The sequence below is a fragment of the Erythrolamprus reginae genome, unplaced genomic scaffold (assembly GCF_031021105.1).
Source record: "Erythrolamprus reginae isolate rEryReg1 unplaced genomic scaffold, rEryReg1.hap1 H_59, whole genome shotgun sequence".
In the NCBI taxonomy this organism is placed as follows: domain Eukaryota; kingdom Metazoa; phylum Chordata; class Lepidosauria; order Squamata; family Dipsadidae; genus Erythrolamprus; species Erythrolamprus reginae.
The window spans coordinates 66242-86641 of NW_027248516.1; the positions used below are offsets into that span (position 1 = coordinate 66242).

Below are 20400 nucleotides of genomic sequence, written 5' to 3' on the forward strand. Positions count from 1 at the left end.
CTGACCTGCAGATCTACAGTCAGCTTCAGTGGCCTGCAGTACTGCACTCTACTTGCTGCTCCACCCTGGTTAGAGATGAGTGTCCTCGTTCCATTTCCCTAGAAATGCGAAGTGCAAAATGGGTACGAAATTTCAATTTCAGAAGGATGGAAATTCATGATGAAGACAGAAATGCACGACCGGCGGCCTAAAACCACCGGTCGAAATTACTCACGGAGCTGGGGGACGCTGCTGGCCGCTCTCCTGAGCTCTTTACTTCCAGGTCCCTTCGGAACCCGGAAGTTCGGCTTCTGGCAGCGCGCCAGGAAAGCGCGCTGCCTGCTGGCCGGGGGGGGTCTGAGATTGCCCTATTTAAGGGCGATCCGGATATGACCTCCCCCTTGCTGGTTAATTCGAAGTGAACAGACGCCTGTCGGTTCGCTCCAGGAAGCTTCCACGTGGCGGGGCCTAGCGGGGTCTCGCCCAGGTTGTATCAGAATCGGAGGCTGGCTGCCTCCGATTCATTTATTTCGCTTGTGGAGGGAATTTTGCTGAATCAGAGGCTCTTGGCCTTTGATTCGTTAATTTCATTAAGTAAGGTTTTAAGGGTTGGCCTTTCTTCCCTTGGGAGGGGTGGGAGCCGATCCGCCCTCCCCGCGTGCCCCCCCGCGTGCCTCCCCAATTTTAAGCGAGCCTGGGTGGGGGTTTTCTGTAGGGTGGGGCAGTGGCAAGGGGCCTTAATAGTCCCTCCCCCTCTGTATTGGTCGTCACCCCCCCCTCCATACTTTTAGGTAAGGAAGGGCTTTTTTGGGAAGGCAGCAAGGTTTTTGTTGCCCTATCAGGCTATCCCCTTAAGGGGTCAGGGCTTTTGATTTAAGAACGGGGGCAGGGCCCCCATGGCCTACCGTTGGGTGTTTTTTGGTTTTGGTTTTTGGGTTTTTAATTTAATTTTACCAGGGTTAATCGGTAAAAAAGGGGTTTTCCCCCTTTTTGGGGCCCCCAGGACCTCCCATCCGGGTGGCTGGGGTGATCTGGGCCTGTTTTGGGTCTATCAGTTACTTTACCTCCAATTTTGGAATTTTTCTGCTTGCAGGGCCTGCACCGGCATGGCCCCCAAGAGGTGAGCCTCTACCCTGGGTTCCCAGGGCCCTCGCCCTCGGAGGGCCAGGGCTCCTTCGATGCGGGCAAGGGTGGCAGCCCCTACCCCCAGGGGGCAACCCCCTCTGGGAAACCAGGCCGCCATAGGCCCCGATTTCGGCATTTCTGCTCAATCTTTTTCTGCGTTGTTAGATCGTCTGGGTTGCATGGATGCCCACTGGGAAGCCACCTTTGGGGCACACAGTGGATCCAGATCTTTGGCGGCGTTTGGAGCACCTCCGGGCAATGAGGAAGCACAAGACTCGGCTCCAGACCATAGCGCCCCTACAACACGGGATTCCAGTTCAGCGGCCATGGCCCTCGGGGCCACAGTGGATGGCAGGGGTGAGTTAGTTGCCAATGCACCTACACCGGTTTTACAGGGGTTACCCACCTTAACCCCCCCCGTCGGGGCCAACCGGTCTGGGCCCCTCTTTGGGGTCCAGCACTCCTGCGGTGAGCTCCCAAGTTTGGGGTGCTACCGTCCAACCAGCTCTGGTCCCCGCCGGGGCGCTAATGGTGAACACAGCAATCACGGCAGGGGGGAGACGAGGCATTTGTGCCCCTGCACAGCGTTTTCAACCGCTACCCGGATCTTCAGGGCCAGCCGTAGCATCGCATAACACGATAGGCAGTGTGGGGACCCAGGTGGTTCAGTGGCTGTGCCGGGATTTGCCCCTGTTGCGGTCACTTTTTCTGCAGTAGGGACCACCAGTAACAGCATGGCCACCTCGACTGACCCCGTGGCAGCGGCCGTGGGGGCGGTCCCTGTGGGCCTCCCATCCACTCCTTTGGGATACCACCTGCACCCCTCTATCAGGGAGAAGATATGGCGGGGGGAATATGTCAACCTATATACTCTGTTGAATAGGGAAGTTCCTAAGAAGGAGAGGGTCGAGGAGGCCCGGACGGACCGGGCCAAAAAAGTTAAGGTGCCAAGGTGTTTCAGGTCTTGGCTTTATGCCTTCCTGACCTATGCCACCATTATTATTCAGAAAGAACCGGGCAGGGCCACAGCATTACTCAAACATATCGACCTCATTGCCATGGCGTATTTTGAGGTCAACGGGGATGCCTGGCAAAAATATGATGAATCATTCCGGATGAGGGTGGCTTACGATAGCACCCTCCCCTGGGACCGGGAGGTGCCCGACCTCTGGTTCCATGCAGCACAGAGGAGTGGGACAGGATAAAGGACCGATAGTGGTCGCTTGATGGAGGAGGAGGAGCCGGCTGCTCCCCGCACAGTGGCGGGACAGGGGGTTCTATCCACCCAAATTTGTTTTGAGTTCAGCGCCAAGGGCTCATGCGCACGCTCCTCCTGTAATTTTTGGCACGCCTGTGCCAAGTGTTGGGGCTCTCACGCCACACACATGTGTATACGCCCCAACAGATTTAGGGACAACAGGAAGAGGGATGAACAAGCCGTTCCTACGACTAAAGGGCCCCAGTCCGGTCAAGCTTGATCGCTTGGCCAAATCCAGGCAAGGATATTGCTTACTATCCGGCAGGACTTTCTGGGGTTTAGGATTCCTTACCAGGGTCCGGCAGGTCTTTTATTGGGATGAAGGTTAACGAGGGAAGGGTGCTAAGACCCCTTCCTCCCATCAGTACCCAAATTTGCGGGTATTTCCCCACCCGCCCCTGGGAGTAGTGTATAAGAAAGCCCAAAGGTATATCGGGCCCCTAGCTTCGTGTGCAGCACAATGCAGGAGCCAGGGAAGACTTGCGAATGTGGCAGACATTCCCAGCCCGATTTATCTGGGTTCCTTCTGGCAGCAAGATTTGCTTTCCCAAGCAGACTTGCAATTGGCTCCGACGCCTCGGCTGCTTGGCTTTGGGGTGATATTAAGGATAGGTGGTGCCACTTATCATGGCCAGCCGATTAGGTAGCCCCAGCACCTGGGCTGCTCACCACAGGGCAAGTAAGGAGTTGGGACTTTAGGGCTAGTAAGGGCTACAGACAGGTTTGGCCTTTACCAGTTGATCAGTTGTAGAGCCCCGGGTGCGGTTACACCAACATGGTTTACAGGTAAACCATCAGGGTAAGCTAGCGGGCCTGGCACTCATCGCCAAGGCCCAGGGGTTATTTGCACTTGGAGATTTTCGCGTTAAGGGATTTAGAGGGATGGTCCTGGGAACGGCCACGACCAACGGCTGACGCCCAGCAACCATTGTCCTTATTGTTGCTGTCAACTTAAGCAAACGTGGGTTAGACTGTGTACTTTGCGTCGAAGCCTGCCTTTTCCACGCGCCAGCTACAACACTTTTCTTTCGGGGCTTTCAGGGTAAGCGAGGTTTTGGGGCCACCTTTATGGGATGTTAGCTGGCGCGCGCTCCAACGGAGCGACGTGCTCCTTCAGGGAACAGGTTCCCATCCGCCTGGCCAGTCCAAAGGACTAGCCGGGCGCAGCACGGAGATCTCTTAGCGCCAACCAGGGCAGGGCAATATGCCCGGTGACACACTGACTGCCTTCTGCATATATCGCGTTTAAGGCATGTGAATTTGTTTGTAATGCCCCCCCTTTTTTTGACTAAGTACAACTTGGGGCAGTTACATCAGGGGCCCTAGAGCAAGTTGGTGCGGCCCTCTCCAGGTTCGGCACACATTTTCGTATAGGCGCCGCTACTGCGGCTGTAACTGCTGGTGTTGCTGACTGCCACATCATGGCCATCAGCCGCTGGACGTCCGCCGCCTTATCTTCCATGTAAGGCCCCCTCAATAGGGTCCCCATTATAGGCTGGGTTAATGGTTCTGTTTGTTTTTCAGCCATTTCGTTCCCGGCCCATGGTTTGGCTCTGTGACCACAGTCTCGTTTTAGGGCTGGACGTTGACTGGGAGGCTCCCGTGGGATCGCAGCTGTTCCTGGGCTGGCAGAGGGAGTCGTATGGATGGGCCGCAGTGGACTGCAGGGAAGGGGCGCCTCCCCCTGGTTATGGCAGGTGCCGTTTCGGAAGAACACCCCCCCCCCCCCGATTCGTTGATGATCCACCTGGGTGGGGGGCAACCACCTCGGTTCCTGAGTGGCTTGGCTGGTGCATCCAAGCCCGCGATTTCCTGGGTCATCCCTGCCGCTGGTCCAGCTGTACCTGGTTCCTGGCCCGATGTTGGATCTGTGGCCGCAGTTTTCTTTTTATGGACTGATGTTTTATGCTGCGAAGTCCCCCATTGGGTCGCAGCTGTCCCTGGACCTGAAGACGGAGGTCATCTTGTTGGGCTGCAGGGGTCTGCTTTGGCAGGGGCCACTCCCCCATGGTTTTCTGGCTGGTGCTGTCCCGAGAGAGCCCCCGAGTTGTTGGGATCCACCTTGGGGGCTACAACCTCGGTGGTCTGAGGGCTTGGCTGAGCATCCAAGCCCGCAATGACCTCTGGGCCATCGCTGCTGCTCTCCAGACACACTTGGCATGTGGTCTGGACTCTCCCCAGACTGGTCTGGTGGAACGCTGTGTTCTAAATTGTTAACCGGCCAGGTTAAGGGTCAGCCGGGCCGTTAAGAATGTTGTTAGGGAGTTGGGGGGATGCATAGTAACATCCCCTGATTAAATTTGTATAGCCCAGGCCCTACTGGGCCGACGGTGTTCACCTCTCAGATGGGGCGAACGCCATTTTTTCCCTATCGGACCTGCAGAGGTGCCTCCAGGAATTGGTTTAGGAGGCTGGGTGGGGGTCGGGGGGCCAAGATTGAGATCTGACCCACCCTCCGTGGCAGGCGGAAATGGGCATTTAGAAGCGACTGCGCGTGCTTCTTTGGGCATCCTTAAAGGGTGATGGACCGCCTCTCTCCAGGAACTAGAGGTTGGAACAACGTCAGGGATTGGAGAGGGGATGTCCATGGGAATCACCGGATCCAATTTCTCACGGGGATTGGAGGGTGAACTCCTCGCACGCGACGAAGGGGCATGGCTTGGATCCAGGTGAAGGTGGTACTTTCACCTGGTTCAGCAAGGAGTTTTTGCCCAATGTTGCCAAGGAATTTTCTGGTAGGAATTTCCGCCCCGTTAGTTTTGGCCTCTGCAGGTCCCTAGTTCGTTTTGATTTAAATATTTAAATTGGTGTATGCAAATTCATTTAAATTTATTTAAATTTATGGTAATTTAATAAAATGACCCTTATTTAATCCACAATATGTCTCAGCGTCTTTACTCCGCTTCCGTGGGTAAATGCACGACTGGCGGCCTAAAACCGCCGGTCGAAATTACTCACGGAGCTGGGGGACGCTGCTGGCCGCTCTCCTGAGCTCTTTACTTCCGGGTCTCTTCGGAACCCGGAAGTTCGGCTTCTAGCAGCGCGCCAGGAAAGCGCGCTGCCTGCTGGCCAGGGTAGGTCTGAGATCGCCCTATTTAAGGGCGATCCGGATATGACCTCCCCCTTGCTGGTTAATTCGAAGCGAACACCCGCCCACCCTCCGCTATTATCAGTGTGTCCTGAGGAGGTCACCTCGGGGCCAAATAGGAATTTTTTTGCGGCCTCCCCTTTAGAGGCGGACGTTTTTTCGCCTATTCCACACTGGCGGTGCGGACTGGATTGGTTAGGGGGTGCGGCGCACTTAGATATCTGTATAGGCCTCCCTTTGGTCATTGGGGTTTGGCAGGTTAGGGGCGGAAATGGGCATTTAGAAGCGACTGCGCATGCTCCTTTGGGCATCCTTAAAGGGTGATGGACTGCCTCTCTCCAGGAACTAGAGGTTGGAACAACGTTGGGGATTGGAGAGGGGATGTCCATGGGAATCACCGGATCCAATTTCCCACGGGGATTGGAGGGTGAACTCCTCCCACGTGATGAAGGGGCGTGGCTTGGATCCAGGTGAAGGTGGTACCTTCACCTGGTTCAGCAAGGAGTTTTTGCCCAATGTTGCCAAGGAATTTTCTGGTAGGAATTTCCGCCCCGTTAGTTTTGCCTCTGCAGGTCCCTAGTTCGTTTTGATTTAAATATTTAAATTGGCGTGTGCAAATTCATTTAAATTTATTTAAATTTATGGTAATTTAATAAAATGACCCTTATTTAATCCGCAATATGTCTCAGCGTCTTTACTCCGCTTCCGTGGGTAAGTGGACATCTGTCCATTGTGAGTGATGCTGTGGTGCAGAAAATTGACCCGTTTTGTCATATGCTGTCTTAACATTATGTCCTCTCCATAAACTGAAATGAGTCTTCGGAGAGGGGTGACATAGAAGTCTAATAAACAATAATAATAATAATTTCACCACGAATCACAGCAGCATTCATGCCCTTAGCATTCAGGTAGCGCAGGGGTCCCCAAACGTTTTACACAGGGGGCCAGTTCACTGTCCCTCAGACTGTTGGATGGCCGAACTATAAAAAAAACCTATGAACAAATCCCTATGCACACTGCACATACCTTATTTTAACATACAAAAACAAAATGGAAATGTACTATTTAGAGGGGGGGGGAAGAAGTCTGAAATTCATACATGTTTATGTTGTGTTTTTAATTTTCTTTTGTTAACATCTGATTGGCTATACAAGGTTTTCTTGGTTTATAGAAAAATGTATAAAAATATTTATAGAAAAATATATAAAGAAGGAAGCACTTTGGCATAATGATTAGTAAGTTAGAAATATAATTGGTGTTGTACTTTTTGAAGGAACATTAAGGAGGGAATTTAATTAAAAGAAAAGTATGTACCTGGATGACAAGATTAAAAAAAAAACTTTTGCAACTTTTTTGATGATTGATATTAGTTACTGAAAAAATACCGCATTTTATTCAGGGAAAATTAGATGGTACATTGTATTGTTTGAATGTATGTTGAGAGAAAATTTTTAAAAAATTTACACACACACCCCAAAAAAAGTCCTTCCTTCCTCCGCCCCTCCATTCATTTCATTCTTCCTTCCTTCCTTGTTCCCTCCATTTCTTCTTCCTTCCTTCCTTCCTTCCTTCTTTCCTTCCTTCCTTCCTTTTCCTGCCATTTCTCCTTCTTTCCTTCCCTCCCTCCTTCCCACTTCTCTCTTCCCTCTCCCTTTTTTCCTTCTTTCTCATTTGTTTTGTTTCCGTCTCCCTCGTTCTTTCCCTCCATCATTTTCTCATTTTTCTCTTTTTCTCTCTCACATTCCCTCCCCCCCTCACTTGTTTTCTCTCCCTCTCTCTCTTGCTTTCTTTCTCTCTCTCTCTCCTTTTCTTCTCTCTTCCTTCCTCTCTTCTTTTTTTTCCTGCCCTGCAACACGCCGCGGGGCAGTCGGCTGCAAGCAGAAGCTCCCAAGACGGTGGCACCGACATCGGGTCGCAGTACATTGCTGGAGCTGCGCTCGGCATGGGCACGGGGCTGGCATTTGCCCACTGGCTGGCCCAGGATGGAGGTGCCAGCTCCATGCCCAGCACAGCGCCAGCAATGTACGGCGTCCTGCAAAACATCAAGCCGCCGCCGCTGGTGCCTTGCAGCCAACCGCCCCACCGCCGCCTTACGACTACTACTGTGCCCTCCCGCTTGACCCACGCTGCGCCACCTTCGTGGCTTGCCCTGCTGCCCCGCGCCCACCAGAACTCCCGGTGTGTCCGAAGCATGGGGCGGAGTAGGCGGCGGCGGCTGCTTCAGGCCCGCCCCTGAGCTGAGCTTCTTTTGGCTTCCTTCGAGGCAAAGCTGCAAAGCTCACCTGCCACCTCGAAGGAAGCCAAAGGAAGCTCAGCTCAACGAGGACCGGCTGTTGGTCCCTTGAAGCTGCCACCGCCGCCGTCCACTGCAGAGATCCCTTTGCCCGAACGGAGGCGGCGGGCTCAAGGGATCAAGAGCCGGTCTTTCTCGGCGCAGAATTGTTGCAGCCTCTGAGGCCGCCTCAGCCTCCGGGCAAAGGGATCTCCTCGGTGGGCGGCCTCGGAGACTGCAGCAATGCAGCTCCGAAAAGGACCGGTTGTTGGTCCCTTGAACCCACCGCCGCCTCCGTTCAGGCAAAGGGATCTCCGCGGTGGCGGTGGCAGTGGTGGCAGCTTCAAGGGACGAACAGCCGGTCCTCGTTGAGCTGAGCTTCCTTTGGCTTCTTTCCTTTCTTCCCGAGGAGATCCCTTCACCCGGAGGCGGAGGCGGCCTCAGAGGCTGCAACAATTCAGCGCCGAGAAAGAACGGCTCTTGGTCCTTTGAGCCTGCCGCCTCCGTTTGGGCGAAGGGATCTCTGCAGTGGGCAGCGGCGGCAGCAGCTTCAAGGGACGAACAGCCGGTCCTCGTTGAGCTGATCTTCCTTTGGCTTCCTTCAAGGCGGCAGGTGAGCTTTGCAGCTTTGCCTCGAAGGAAGCTAAAGGAAGCTCAGCTCGGGGGCGGGCCTGAAGCAGCCGTCGCCGCCTACTCCACCCCGCGCTTCGGCGGCGCCAGGGCCAAGTAAGCCGAGGCTAGGCCCGTCGCCCCCGGCTCCAAGCGCAGGGCCTGGGCGGCGGGCAAGTATCGGGAGGGCCTCCCTGTCGCCTGGCCAGGACGGTGTGGCTGTTAACAAGTTAGTGCGCAGGGGGTCCTGATGGCTTGTTTACTGCCCACTCCAGACGCTCTTACAGGGCTTCCAGGCTCCCTGCAGGGCAGCGAAGAAGCAAAAAAGCAGCACTCTCCCGCTCTCTCTCTCCCTCTCTTTCTTGCTTTATTTTTCTCTCGCACTCCCTTTCTATGTCTCCCTCTTTCTCTGTCTCTCTCCCTCTCCGCAGCAGACCCCCCCAACACCAAAAGTGCCCAAACGCGCGCAAACCTCACCGGTGCAAAAAAAAAAGCAAAAAAGCGGCACTGGAGGGACCAAGACGATCTGCAGCTGAGCGTCTGGAGGAGGAGGTGGAAAGCCAGGGGGCGGGGAGGAAAGCAATTGGCCAATTTCTTTCTCACCTTTAGGGAGAGGAACTGTTGCTGCTCTGCCATAGGGTGCTTTCCTCCCCGCCCCCTGGCTTTCCTCTTCCTTGCCGCCGCCAGACGCTCAGCAGCAGAGTGGAGGGGAGATTCGGGAACTTAGTATATTATATATGGTAAAATCTTGTACGCTGCTGCGGGCTGGGTAAATAGCCTCAGCGGGCCGCATCCGGCCCGCGGGCCGTAGTTTGGGGACAGCTGAGGTAGCGTATTACAGCGCCCACTTTGCACTTGGAGGGAAACGGAATGAGAATGCTCATCTCTAACCTTCACCCCAATGCCAGTCGATGATCTACTGACCACTGGCACTGCTCGTTCTCTTCCGCTGGCTACACAATAATTATTTATTTATTTATTTATTTATTTATTTATTTATTTATTAGATTTGTATGCTGCCCCTCTCCATAGACTCGGGGCGGCTCACAACAACAAAACAATATGCAACAAATCTAATAATTTAAAAATCACTAAAAAAAACCCTTATTAAAAAAAAGCAAAGTATACACATAAACATACCATGCATAAATTGTATAGGCCCGGGGGAGATGTCTCAATTCCCCCATGCCTGATGGCAGAGGTGGGTTTTAAGAAGTTTACGAAAGGCAAGGAGGGTGGGGGCAATTCTAATCTCCGGGGGAAGCTGATTCCAGAGGGTTGGGGCCACCACAGAGAAGACTCTTCCCCTGGGTCCCGCCAGACGACATTGTTTAGTCGACGGGACCCAGACAAGGCCCACTCTGTGGGACCTAACCGGTCGCTGGGATTCGTGCGGCAGAAGGCGCTCCTGGAGATATTAATAACAATTAATAATAACAACTTCCCCTGCGAACATTCCCCGCGAGAGCTACGTGCCTTGTAACTTTACTTTCCGGATAACCCTCGTAATTTCAAAAGAGATTTTCTTTGGTAAAATAAAAAGTTGGCAACCCTCAGCCACATGTAGCTCCTCGCTTCCCCGCTGGCCTAGCCTCACAAGATAATGCATCAGATGGCCTCTGACATCCCAGGATAATGCACCATATGGGCCTTCTTGCTCCCTTTCTCATCCTGAACTGTCAGTGCAGCAAAATTAAAAGACCGTATGTTATGTTAGCAGATGGCCTCTTTTAACACTTCAGAAAATTAGCCATTGAAGGTATAGTCCTATTGTTACTGATGTTGGACACCTCTAGTTTAGGGGTGCTTATTTGGGAGCAGTGTTCCCTCTAATTTTTGGGGTGGGTGGGCAGAAAAGTATAGTGTCTGAGCGGCAGTACTGGGCGGCACAGAAATAATAAATAAATAAACAAACAAACAAATAAAAAACCCACCCTGTTTTGCCTCAGGGAATTTCAAAATAAAATACTGTATTGTGTGTCTATAACAGTGAGCTCATAATAGGGCAACTCTATCAATATCAAAATGCCACTTAAATAGTTGAGCTAGTTTCAAACTAGATTTTGATTTTCTTTCTCTCTTCCTTACTCCCATTCTTTTTTTTCTCTTTTCCTTCCTCTCTTTTTTCTATCTGTTTCTCTCTCTTCCTCTCTTCCTCTCTCTCTCCTTCCCTCTCACTCTTTCCCTCTCGGCTTCTGGGCAGGTTTGGAAAACTCTGAGTTGATGATGATTTTTAAGTGAGCGATTGCTCACTGCTCAGCTTAGAGGGAACTATGTTTGGGAGTATTTGGAGTAGGGAACAACTAGTCTTAATTCAGAACAGAAAAAGAGAATTGTCTGCTGATTTGTACTCCTCCTGTATTATGTTAGTGTGTGTGTGTTGTATACATCAGGGGTCCCCAACCACCAGGCCGTGGACCAGTACCGGGCCGCAGGGCATGTTGCACCGGTCCATGGAGTCAGCAGCTACCGGCCCTCATCCCGCCACCCCCTCCCTCCAGCGCTTCGCCTCCCGCCGGGCAAGAGGCCTTGGGAGGCAGGTTCTGCCGGCCACAGGACGATGGATGGGACAGAGGGGTGGGAAGGATCGAGAGGCTCAAGTCTCTTTTGGCTTCTGCGGCGGGGCGCTTTTGCGTTTTTGGCTGGGGGGAGGCAGGAGGGCCAGCCTGACCCCCTCTCTCCAGCGCTTAGCTCCCGCTGGGCAAGAGGGCTTGGGAGGCAGGTTCTGCCGGCAACAGGGCGATGGTGGGAAAGAGGGGCAGGGAGGACCAGCACCCCCATGCTTAATCCCACCCCCAACCACACCCCTTTCCGCCCCCACCGGGCCATAGAAAAATTGTCTTGCTGAAACTGGTCCCTGGTGGAAAAAACGTTGGGGACCACTGGTATACATGGATGTGCTCACAGTAAGAAAATGGTTTGTCAGAATAAGGGACATGACGTGGCTATGGTGATTTATCTCTTTGTATTCTCAGACTCCACAGGGATGTCCTATCTTGTCCTCAGGTCAACCAACCTGGTCATTGGGGAGTCCACAGGATAAAGCACAGGCCAGCAATGTATAAGTATGTGGTATTTTTACTAGCTTGCCCAAGCTTTGTAATGCTGCTCTCTGTAGTTCCAGCTCCTGCTGAACAAAGCTCTGCACCCCTCTAGCACAGTGTTTCCCAACCTTGGCAACTTGAAGATATCTGGACTTCAACTCCCAGAAGTCCCCAGCCAGCATTCATTGGCTGGGGAATTCTGGGAGTTGAAGTCCAGATATCTTCAAGTTGCCAAGGTTGGGAAACACTGCTCTAGAACCTGCACTACTAACTGGGGGCTTGGATCCAAAGACGCTTTATGGACTCTGCATGTCTTGCTGGCTTTCGGGTCAGGCCACAGTATTCAGTGCCAGAGTTAAACATGCAGATTTGAAGTGTGTGTGTGTGTTTGTGCTTATGTATGTACATTTTTTTAAAAATTGTAGAATTATGTTTGAATTCATGATCAATTGATTGTTAAGGATATTTTGTTGGAAGATGCTTAATTCATTCGGTTAATGTACCTCCCCCCCCCCCCCAAGGAGCCTGAAAATTTGGGTGCGTCTTACACTCCGAATGTAGCTTTTCCAACGCTTTCTTCCCCCCCCCCCCAGCCCTAATGAGGTGCTAACAATCGGTTTGCAGGCTTGTTTTCATTGCTCCTTCCTCCAAAAAAAAAGGTTTTTTTCAGCCCTAACAAGGTGCAAATGCTCTTCTCTGCTTGCAGGATTTTTTCATTCCTACTCTCTCCAAAGAAGGTTTTTCCCCCCAGCCCTAAGTCTTTTCAGGCTTGTTTCCATTCCTCCTCCCTCCAAAGGTTTTTTTCCCAACCCTAGGGTGCCCCTAGGGTTGCGCATATGAGACCTCTGCTATTCAAGCTACATTGGGTGTCAGTTTGTTTCTGGGTCCAATTCAGGGTGATTGATGGTTGTCACCTTTAAAGCCCTTCATTGCATAGGACCAGGTTACTTGATAAACAGTCTTGTCCCAATTATATCAATCCATTCCAAGTCAGGAAGGGAGGGTTTGTTATGGATCCCACATCAGTTATAGGATTTTGACTGGCACAGTCCAGCCAAAGATATGTCCCTTGGAAGGACTTACTCCCAGAGGGGAACCAGCCCCCCACCCCTTCTAGCTTTCAGAAAGAGTATGAATGCCTGGTTCTGCCAATTGGCCTGGGGGCTCGGACAGTGCTATAAAAACCTGGTGATGGATGGTGTCGTGTGATGTTTTCTCTGCCTTTTAAATTTTTTCACTTTTTAACTTTTAATATTTTTAATAGATATTAAAAGATATTTAAATATCTTTGTTGTAATCTTTTTCATTCTGTTTTAACTTGTTTCTTATATATGTTTTATATTATGAGACGTTTGTTGTCACTCAGAATCACGTAGGTGAGATGGTGGGGTAGAGATGGGATGGATCGATGGATGGATGGATCAATCAATCAATCAAAACATTTCTCAACCCATTATGGAAACACATACATTTCCTGGTATTTTGTAGAGGTATGACAGTAAAACAACTGGGTCAATTTCTAGGGCACGAATGATAGACATTTTGTGATAAGCAGAATCAAACAGCGATGTAGAATTACTAAAATACTTTTTTTCGGGTGGGGGGGTTAGTAGCAACTCTCTCCTCTTCCTTTGCTTATCCTAGTATCAGCAGAATGCTAATAACCAAGGCTAGCAGTTAAGATCTTTTCATAGATGCTCAGGTGATATATTGACTGACTCTTGGAAAGTCCACTAATCACATTTATTTGGATATGCCATTGTACAATCAAGCCAAAAAATGGATGCAGATTAGACATTATGTGGATATATTGCTTTAGGTATCTTTCAGTTTGTGTAAAATGTGCAGGGTATATTTCTCAAAACCTGCTTGGCTCATAAAAACCGTAAGTCTTGCTGTTTTAAAATCCAGTGGTAAAATCTGTACCTAGGGGGGGGGGGTGTATGATGTATGGTGAAGATATCTACCGCCAATGTCAAAACATTCATTTCTTCAGCATAATGACGGAAAATGAATTAGTATCTCAGCTTCTGGCAGCCTTGAAGGAAACCAGTGCTTTAGATCTGTTCCAATCTGCTTTCCAGAGAAGATTCAGGATGGGAACAGCTCTGTGTTGATGCCAGGAAATGGGCATAGGGGAGTATTACTTCTTCTGCATCTCGTTGGATTTTTTTTTCATGCTGTAAATCATAAATCCCTCTGGATCACCTTTTCTACGACAGCATAATTCTGTGCTTTCTGACAGTAGCAACTCAAACGCAGCCCTGTAAGGGCCGAGTACAAGTGCACTAGAGTGCCTTCCGTCCCCTGTCCGATTGCTCTCCTATATCTCCTATACTTTTCTTCTATTCCTATATCTCTTCTTCTATTCTTTCATTGATATGTTCTATTACTATACCTTCTCTTCTATTCTTTCTTAGATATATTTTACTATGAGAATCTCCTCTATAACCTTCATCATGTATTTTACTATGTGTATATAGATATATACCCACTAAAACCCTCATAGTGTATTGAACAAAATAAATAAATAAATAAAATAAAAATATGTACCAGGGAGGGGCTATATGTTTTTTTATGTCAGATCACCCTGGTATATTGAAGGAACGTCACAGCTCCTTTTTGCCTCTAGGCCCAACCCAGGACCATTTCAAGGCAGTTAATTTATTCATAGACGACAACTATATTCTGTATGTATCAAATATACCAGGGTGATCCGACATAAAAAAACATATAGCCCCTCCCTGGTACAGAGCTGGAGGGATCAAGGTCTGGTGGCTCAACTGTTAATTCTCTGCCTTACAAGGCAGAAACTGCCAGGTTGAATCCCAGTAAGGAAGGGTGCACACACACACACACACACACACACACACACACACACACACACATATTTTATTGTCATAGGACAGCTGGAGTTGCGATTTCATCAGTGTGTAGAACAGAAAACAAAATCAATACTACAGAGCTCTAATGAGATGTTGAGATTCGCAGTCCCAATACATCTGGAGGATATCGGGTTGGGAAAGATTTAAGAGTTCCCTGCTGTTAATTTTGAAATGTGATGGGAGGTGTAATTCTGAATTTTAAACACTAGAGGGAGAATAATCCTATTCAGTTATATGGACCTTTTTTGAGAGGTTAGGTTTTATTTTAATATCAAAAGCAAAGATGTTGTTATTGTCTTCAACAATATAGTGTTCTGGTAAGCAGTGTTTTTACCTTACCAGTTTGGCAATGAGATAGGAGAGAGACAGAGGCTGAGATCAAATGCATTACATTACATAATTTCGCTGCATTAATCATTGTTTCCTTTCAAGTATTCATAGCTAGTCACACCTTTCTTTGTTCCTTCTTCATTTAACAGAGTCAGGTCATTGTCAGAATGAGTCCTATGGGGGGAAATCCCTGCAGATGCCTCCCTGAGAAGAGAGGAGGATACTGTTGGATTCCTTGGTAGAGCACAGCACCTTCTATAGCGTTTATTCATTAGCTTCTACCTTGACACTCAGCCTTGCTTGGTCTCAGGGGAAGTTCATTTAAAAAAAGGAAGCCATTAATGAGAACTTGTCTGCTTCCCTCCTGGGAACTCCCTGTTATTAGGGTCAATGCAGTTAACTCTGTAGCACCTGCACTAGTGGCAGTTATTAGTCACAGTCAGGATTTTTCTGAAGCCTAGAAAGACATTATATTCCAAGTTTGGTTTTGGGAAGGGGGGCCACCCTGAGTCTACAGAGAAGGGAGGCATAGAAGTCCAATCAATCAATCAATCAATCAATAAAATTCTTTTCAAGCAGTGGAAGAGAGTCTTTACCCATGATGGCGAATCTATGGCATACATGCCACGGGTGGAATTATTATTATTATTATTATTATTATTATTATTATTATTATTATTATTATCATTATTATTATTATTATTATTATTTATAAGATTTGTATGCTGCCCTTCTCCAAAGACTCGGGGCAGCTCACAGGGTACAAAAGCAACACAGCAACAAATCTAATTAATTAAAAGTTACTACTAAAATCCCATGTAATAAAAAACAGTCAACCAATTCATTCACAACCACACATTACGTCTCATAAACGGAGGGGACCTTGATCTAATTGCCCCATGCCTGGCGACATAAATGAGTTTTGAGGCCCTTGCAAAAGGCGAGGAGGGTGAGTGTTATGTCCGAAGTTATTAATAAGGAATTGTATCTAGGTAAATTTCTAATAGTTGTTGTTAAGCAGAAAGCATCAAATGCAATGTAAAATGTTTACCTGTTTCCTATTGGTCGTTGTATTTGGCGCCAAGATCAGATAGCTGTCAGCCGCCGCTTGTTGCTGGGCTAAATGTTATAAATAGGACGGCTTCTGGTATTACGCGTCTTCTGTAGAGAGAGCACCTAAGCGAAAGTGTTACAGCCGCTTGTTAACCTCCTGCTGTGAATAAAAGAAGAAATATTTAGAAATTGTGTATCGCACTTATTACAGTGGCGACGAGGGTCTAGAGGTGATTTTTTTTCCCACAAAAAATCATAATGTCGACCCCATCGATCATTCAACCTCCTGAGCTATTTGACCCCGAGAGGTCAACTTGGACTGCCTATATGGCAAAATTTGAAATATTCCTTGAGGCAGCAGGAATGAAGGATGCTGAAGACGGCAGAAAACGAGCTTTATTTCTCAATTACTGCGGCTCCCAAATTTTTGATTTAGCGGATACCCTGACTGATCCAGAACCCGCTAACTCCGTGCCATGGGACACGTTGAGGGAAAAATTGGCATCTCATTTCAAACCCACGAAACCTGCAAGGGTTTACAGGCATCAGTTCTCGCGCACAGCCCAGGCTGAAGGCGAGTCTATCAACCAATTTGCTACTCGTCTTAGGACAGTTTTAGCAAAATGCCAATTCGAGAATCCTGAAGCACGATTAACGGATGCCATCATTTTTGGCATGCGAAATGTCACTATTAGGAACAAACTGCTGGCAGCGGAGGAGTCAACCCTACAGGATGTCATCAAAGCTGCTCAAACAGCTGAGGTAGCCGAAGCCGCTGCAGCTGACCTGAAATCCAACGACAAGCTGCCAACAGTTTGTAAAATTTCGGACGCTCCTCGTACCCCAGGGACACGTCCCCATGACTACCATCCTCAAGACCTCGACACCTTTGAAGATTACTGCTGTCAAATTCGTGGACCACCAGCGAGGCAGCCCCGTCAACCATTCCAGCCCTGTGCCAGATGCCGCGGCCAGCACTCAAGATCCCGATGCCCCTTCAAGGACGCCTTCTGCCACCGATGCGACAAGCGAGGCCACATTGCCGCCGTCTGCCGGGCCACTCTACCTGATGACCTCTCTAGCAACCAAGATTTGCTACCCGCCTTTTCTTCCCAGCGCTATTATCGCCCCTTCAGACAGCAAGGCAGAGGAAACAGACGTCCATGGAACCCCCGAGGTAACAAAAAATACACCGACTGTGGCACCTATTTCTCCCCCCCTAATAAAATTGTTGTCCCACTCCTCTTAAATCACCAGCCTTGCCACATGGAACTTGACACTGGCTCAAAGTTTACTTTAATGCCGTGGCATAAGTTGCGGCTCTATGTGCCAGCGTTGTCTCGAAACTCTTTACAGCCACTGGACATTGCCATTAATGACTTTCAGGGACACCCTATTCAGATATTGGGGAGAACCAGAATACCTGTCACTTTTAAAAATGTCCACCATGTGTTGCCAATCTTAGTTATTGAAGGGGCAAATCACTCCTTGTTGGGACTAGATTGGATGGCTCCCTTGGGGTTGGCTGTCACTGGCCTCCACAAAATAACCACCTGGGGGGTGCCTAATTTCATCCACGAGTTTCCGGAGGTATTTCAAGAAGGTTTGGGTACGTACAAGGGTCCTCCTATTTCCTTTTCCTTGGATCCCACTGTTCCTCCCCTTCGTTTAAAGCCACGGAGGGTACCACTGCCCTTATTGGAGAAGCTAGATGCACAATTACAGAAACTACAGGTCCAAGGTATTCTAGTCCCTGTGGAACATGCCCCTTGGGAGACCCCTATAGTGACCCCCTTAAAACCAGATGGCTCACTCAGAGTATGTGCAGATTATAAATCGACCCTTAACAAAGCGTTGCAGCACAACTCTTACCCCATCCCAGTTGTACAGCAGTTGCTGCATACCCTAGGGGCTGGGAAATTGTTTGCAAGGCTGGACCTTGCCCAAGCATACCAGCAATTAACCGTCGATGATGCCACAGCAATGGCACAAACAATTGTTACGCACCGAGGTGCCTTTAAGTGTACACAGTTACAATTCGGGGTCAGTGTGGCCCCTGGTATTTTTCAAAGGTTGATGGAAAGACTGCTAAGTGGACTTAAAGGGGTAGTCCCCTATTTTGATGACATCCTAATTTGTGGGGACAACCCTGGGCAGTTGCATGGTAGAATTAGACAAGTACTTTCTCGTCTACGGGATAAGGATTTACGACTTAAGCCTGAGAAATGTGTGTGGGAGACACCCTCCCTTGATTTTTGGGGATTCCGTATATATGCACAAGGCATCCACCCCACTGACGATAAAATTAAGGCTATCAAGGATGCACCAGCCCCCACATGAAAAGCAGAGCTGCAAGCCTTCTTGGGGCTATTAAATTTTTATTCCGTTTTTTTACGACAAAAGGCATCTGCAGCTGAGCCGCTTCATCGGCTCCTCCACAAGGGGGCAGCTTGGGAATGGGGTGAAAAAGAACATCTAGCTTTCACAGCTGTCAAAAATCTTTTGACATCGAATAGTGTTGTTATTCAATACAGCTCGACCCTACCACTTAGACTCACGTGCGATGCCTCACCATACGGTGTGGGGGGGATACTCGCCCATGTATTCCCTAACGGACAAGAAGCCCCAGTGGCTTATTTCTCAAGGACGTTATCCATGGCCGAACGGAACTATGCCCAGATTGACAGGGAAGCATTGGCACTGGTGGCTGGGGTGAAGAAATTTCACCACTATTTATTAGGACGACCCTTCCAATTGGTCACTGACCACAAACCTCTATTAGGTCTGCTAGCCACTGCTCGCCCTACTCCTCCATTTATGTCCCCCCAAATGTCTAGGTGGGCAATATTCTTAGCTGGGTATGATTATGTTCTCATTCATAAAGGAGGCTCAATGATAAACCATGCAGATGGACTTAGCCGCTGCCCCTTAGGTCAGAGGGTAGACGACCCAGCCCCTGCAGCTGATGTTCTCCTCTTAGATTTAAATACTGACCCCTTGGTTACGGCCAAAGAAGTGGCTATTGAAACGGAGAAGGATCCTACCTTACACAGAGTGCTACAATATATTTTAAAAGGGTGGCCACCCAATGGAGAAGACCCCGGGGTGGAGGAATACAAAGCTAAACGGTTGGAGCTGTCAGTCATGCATGATTGTATTCTGTGGGGTGACAGAGTAGTCATTCCCACTACTCTAAGGCTACAGGTAATAAAGATGCTACATCTGGGTCACCCGGGAGTGGTCAGGATGAAAGCCCTGGCCAGAGGCTATGTATGGTGGCCAGGATTGGATAAAACAATTGAGGATTGGGTTGCCATGTGCGCACAGTGTCAAGAAACTAGGCCAAATCCACCGAAAACCACCCCTGCACAGTGGGACATGCCCCAAAGTGCATGGTCAAGGGTACACATAGACCTGGCAGGACCGGTAGGCAACCATATGTTTCTAATTGTAGTGGATGCATATTCTAAGTGGTTAGACATTCTTTTGTTGGGGTCCACTACCTCCACTGCTGTTATAACTGCTTTAAGAAAATTATTTTCAATACATGGGTGTCCAGACGTTCTAGTGTCGGACAATGGACCCCAATTCACTTCAAGGCAGTTTGAGGTGTTTTTGGCACATTTAGGGGTCAGACATGCTTTGACATCGCCCCACGCAGCGTGGTCTAATGGGATGGCAGAGAGATATGTCCGTGTGGCCAAAGAGGCCATTAAAAGATCATCACCAGGGGAGATGCAAGAGAGGCTGGATACCTTTCTCCTTACTCAACATATTACACCCAGTTCAACCACCAACAAGAGTCCAGCTGAACTGCTTATGGGGAGGAAGTTGAGGTCTCCCCTGGACAGACTGCACCCCTCTTTTGTACAATTCAAAAATGTAAATATGTCTATGCCAGAAAGGGAAATGTGCATAGGTCAACCAGTATTTGTTAAAAATTTTGACAGGGGCCAACAATGGGAACGTGGCACGGTGACCGAGCAATCTGGCCCAAAGACTTATATGATCAAGTTAACTGATGGACGCCTATGGAAACGACACATAGATCACATAAGGGGAAGACAGGAGACAGCCAGTATGAGACAAAATGGGGGTAATAATAATAATGGGGTCTCTACTCCTTCACTCCCCGCAGGGAGTTATAACAGACCGGGCAGAAACCAAGAGCAAATAGACTGGGACTTACCTGGGCACACTGACCTCTCCAGTGCTGCCCCTTCTCCGCCGCATGCCAGCCGTGGAGGATCGTATTCATCAGGACAGGAGGAACCCTCCTCTTCCGTAGACACCCAAGTATCCCATGATCCTCGCCGATCAGAAAGGACACCCAGAAGACCTGCCCGGTTGGATGATTACATTACTTATTTGTCAGAATAATCGGTAACAAAAAACTAACCAGAAGGGGGAGGGGTGTTATGTCCGAAGTTATTAATAAGGAATTGTATCTAGGTACATTTCTAATAGTTGTTGTTAAGCAGAAAGCATCAAATGTAATGTAAAATGTTTACCTGTTTCCTATTGGTCGTTGTATTTGGCGCAAAGATCAGATAGCTGTCAGCCGCCGCTTGTTGCTGGGCTAAATGTTATAAATAGGACGGCTTCTGGTATTACGCGTCTTCTGTAGAGAGCGCGCCTAAGCGAAAGTGTTACAGCCGCTTGTTAACCTCCTGCTGTGAATAAAAGAAGAAATACTTAGAAATTGTGTATCGCACTTATTACAGTGAGGGCAGTGCGAATCTCTGGAGGGAGCTGAT

At 49.1% G+C, this 20400-nt stretch overlaps 1 protein-coding gene and 1 long non-coding RNA gene across 2 annotated transcripts in view; one reads left to right on the top strand and one right to left on the bottom strand.

The window, feature by feature from the left end:
• Positions 1-6129, top strand: part of LOC139155786 (signal transducer and activator of transcription 4-like) — a 65617-nt gene extending 59488 nt beyond the window's left edge. Inside the window, 2 exon segments of the mRNA XM_070731060.1 lie at positions 1270-1461; positions 3887-6129. Of these exon segments, the coding sequence (XP_070587161.1) occupies positions 1270-1461; positions 3887-4261 (567 nt within the window). The 3' untranslated portion in view covers positions 4262-6129.
• The window catches only part of LOC139155788 (uncharacterized), a 56263-nt gene extending 36311 nt beyond the window's left edge, over positions 1-19952 (bottom strand). Inside the window, exons 1-2 of the long non-coding RNA XR_011557117.1 lie at positions 19833-19952; positions 15642-15803 (exon numbers count right to left, since the gene is read on the bottom strand). This is a non-coding gene — a long non-coding RNA (uncharacterized lncRNA). The remainder of the gene's footprint in view (positions 1-15641; positions 15804-19832) is intronic.
• Positions 19953-20400: the final 448 nt, after the last annotated feature.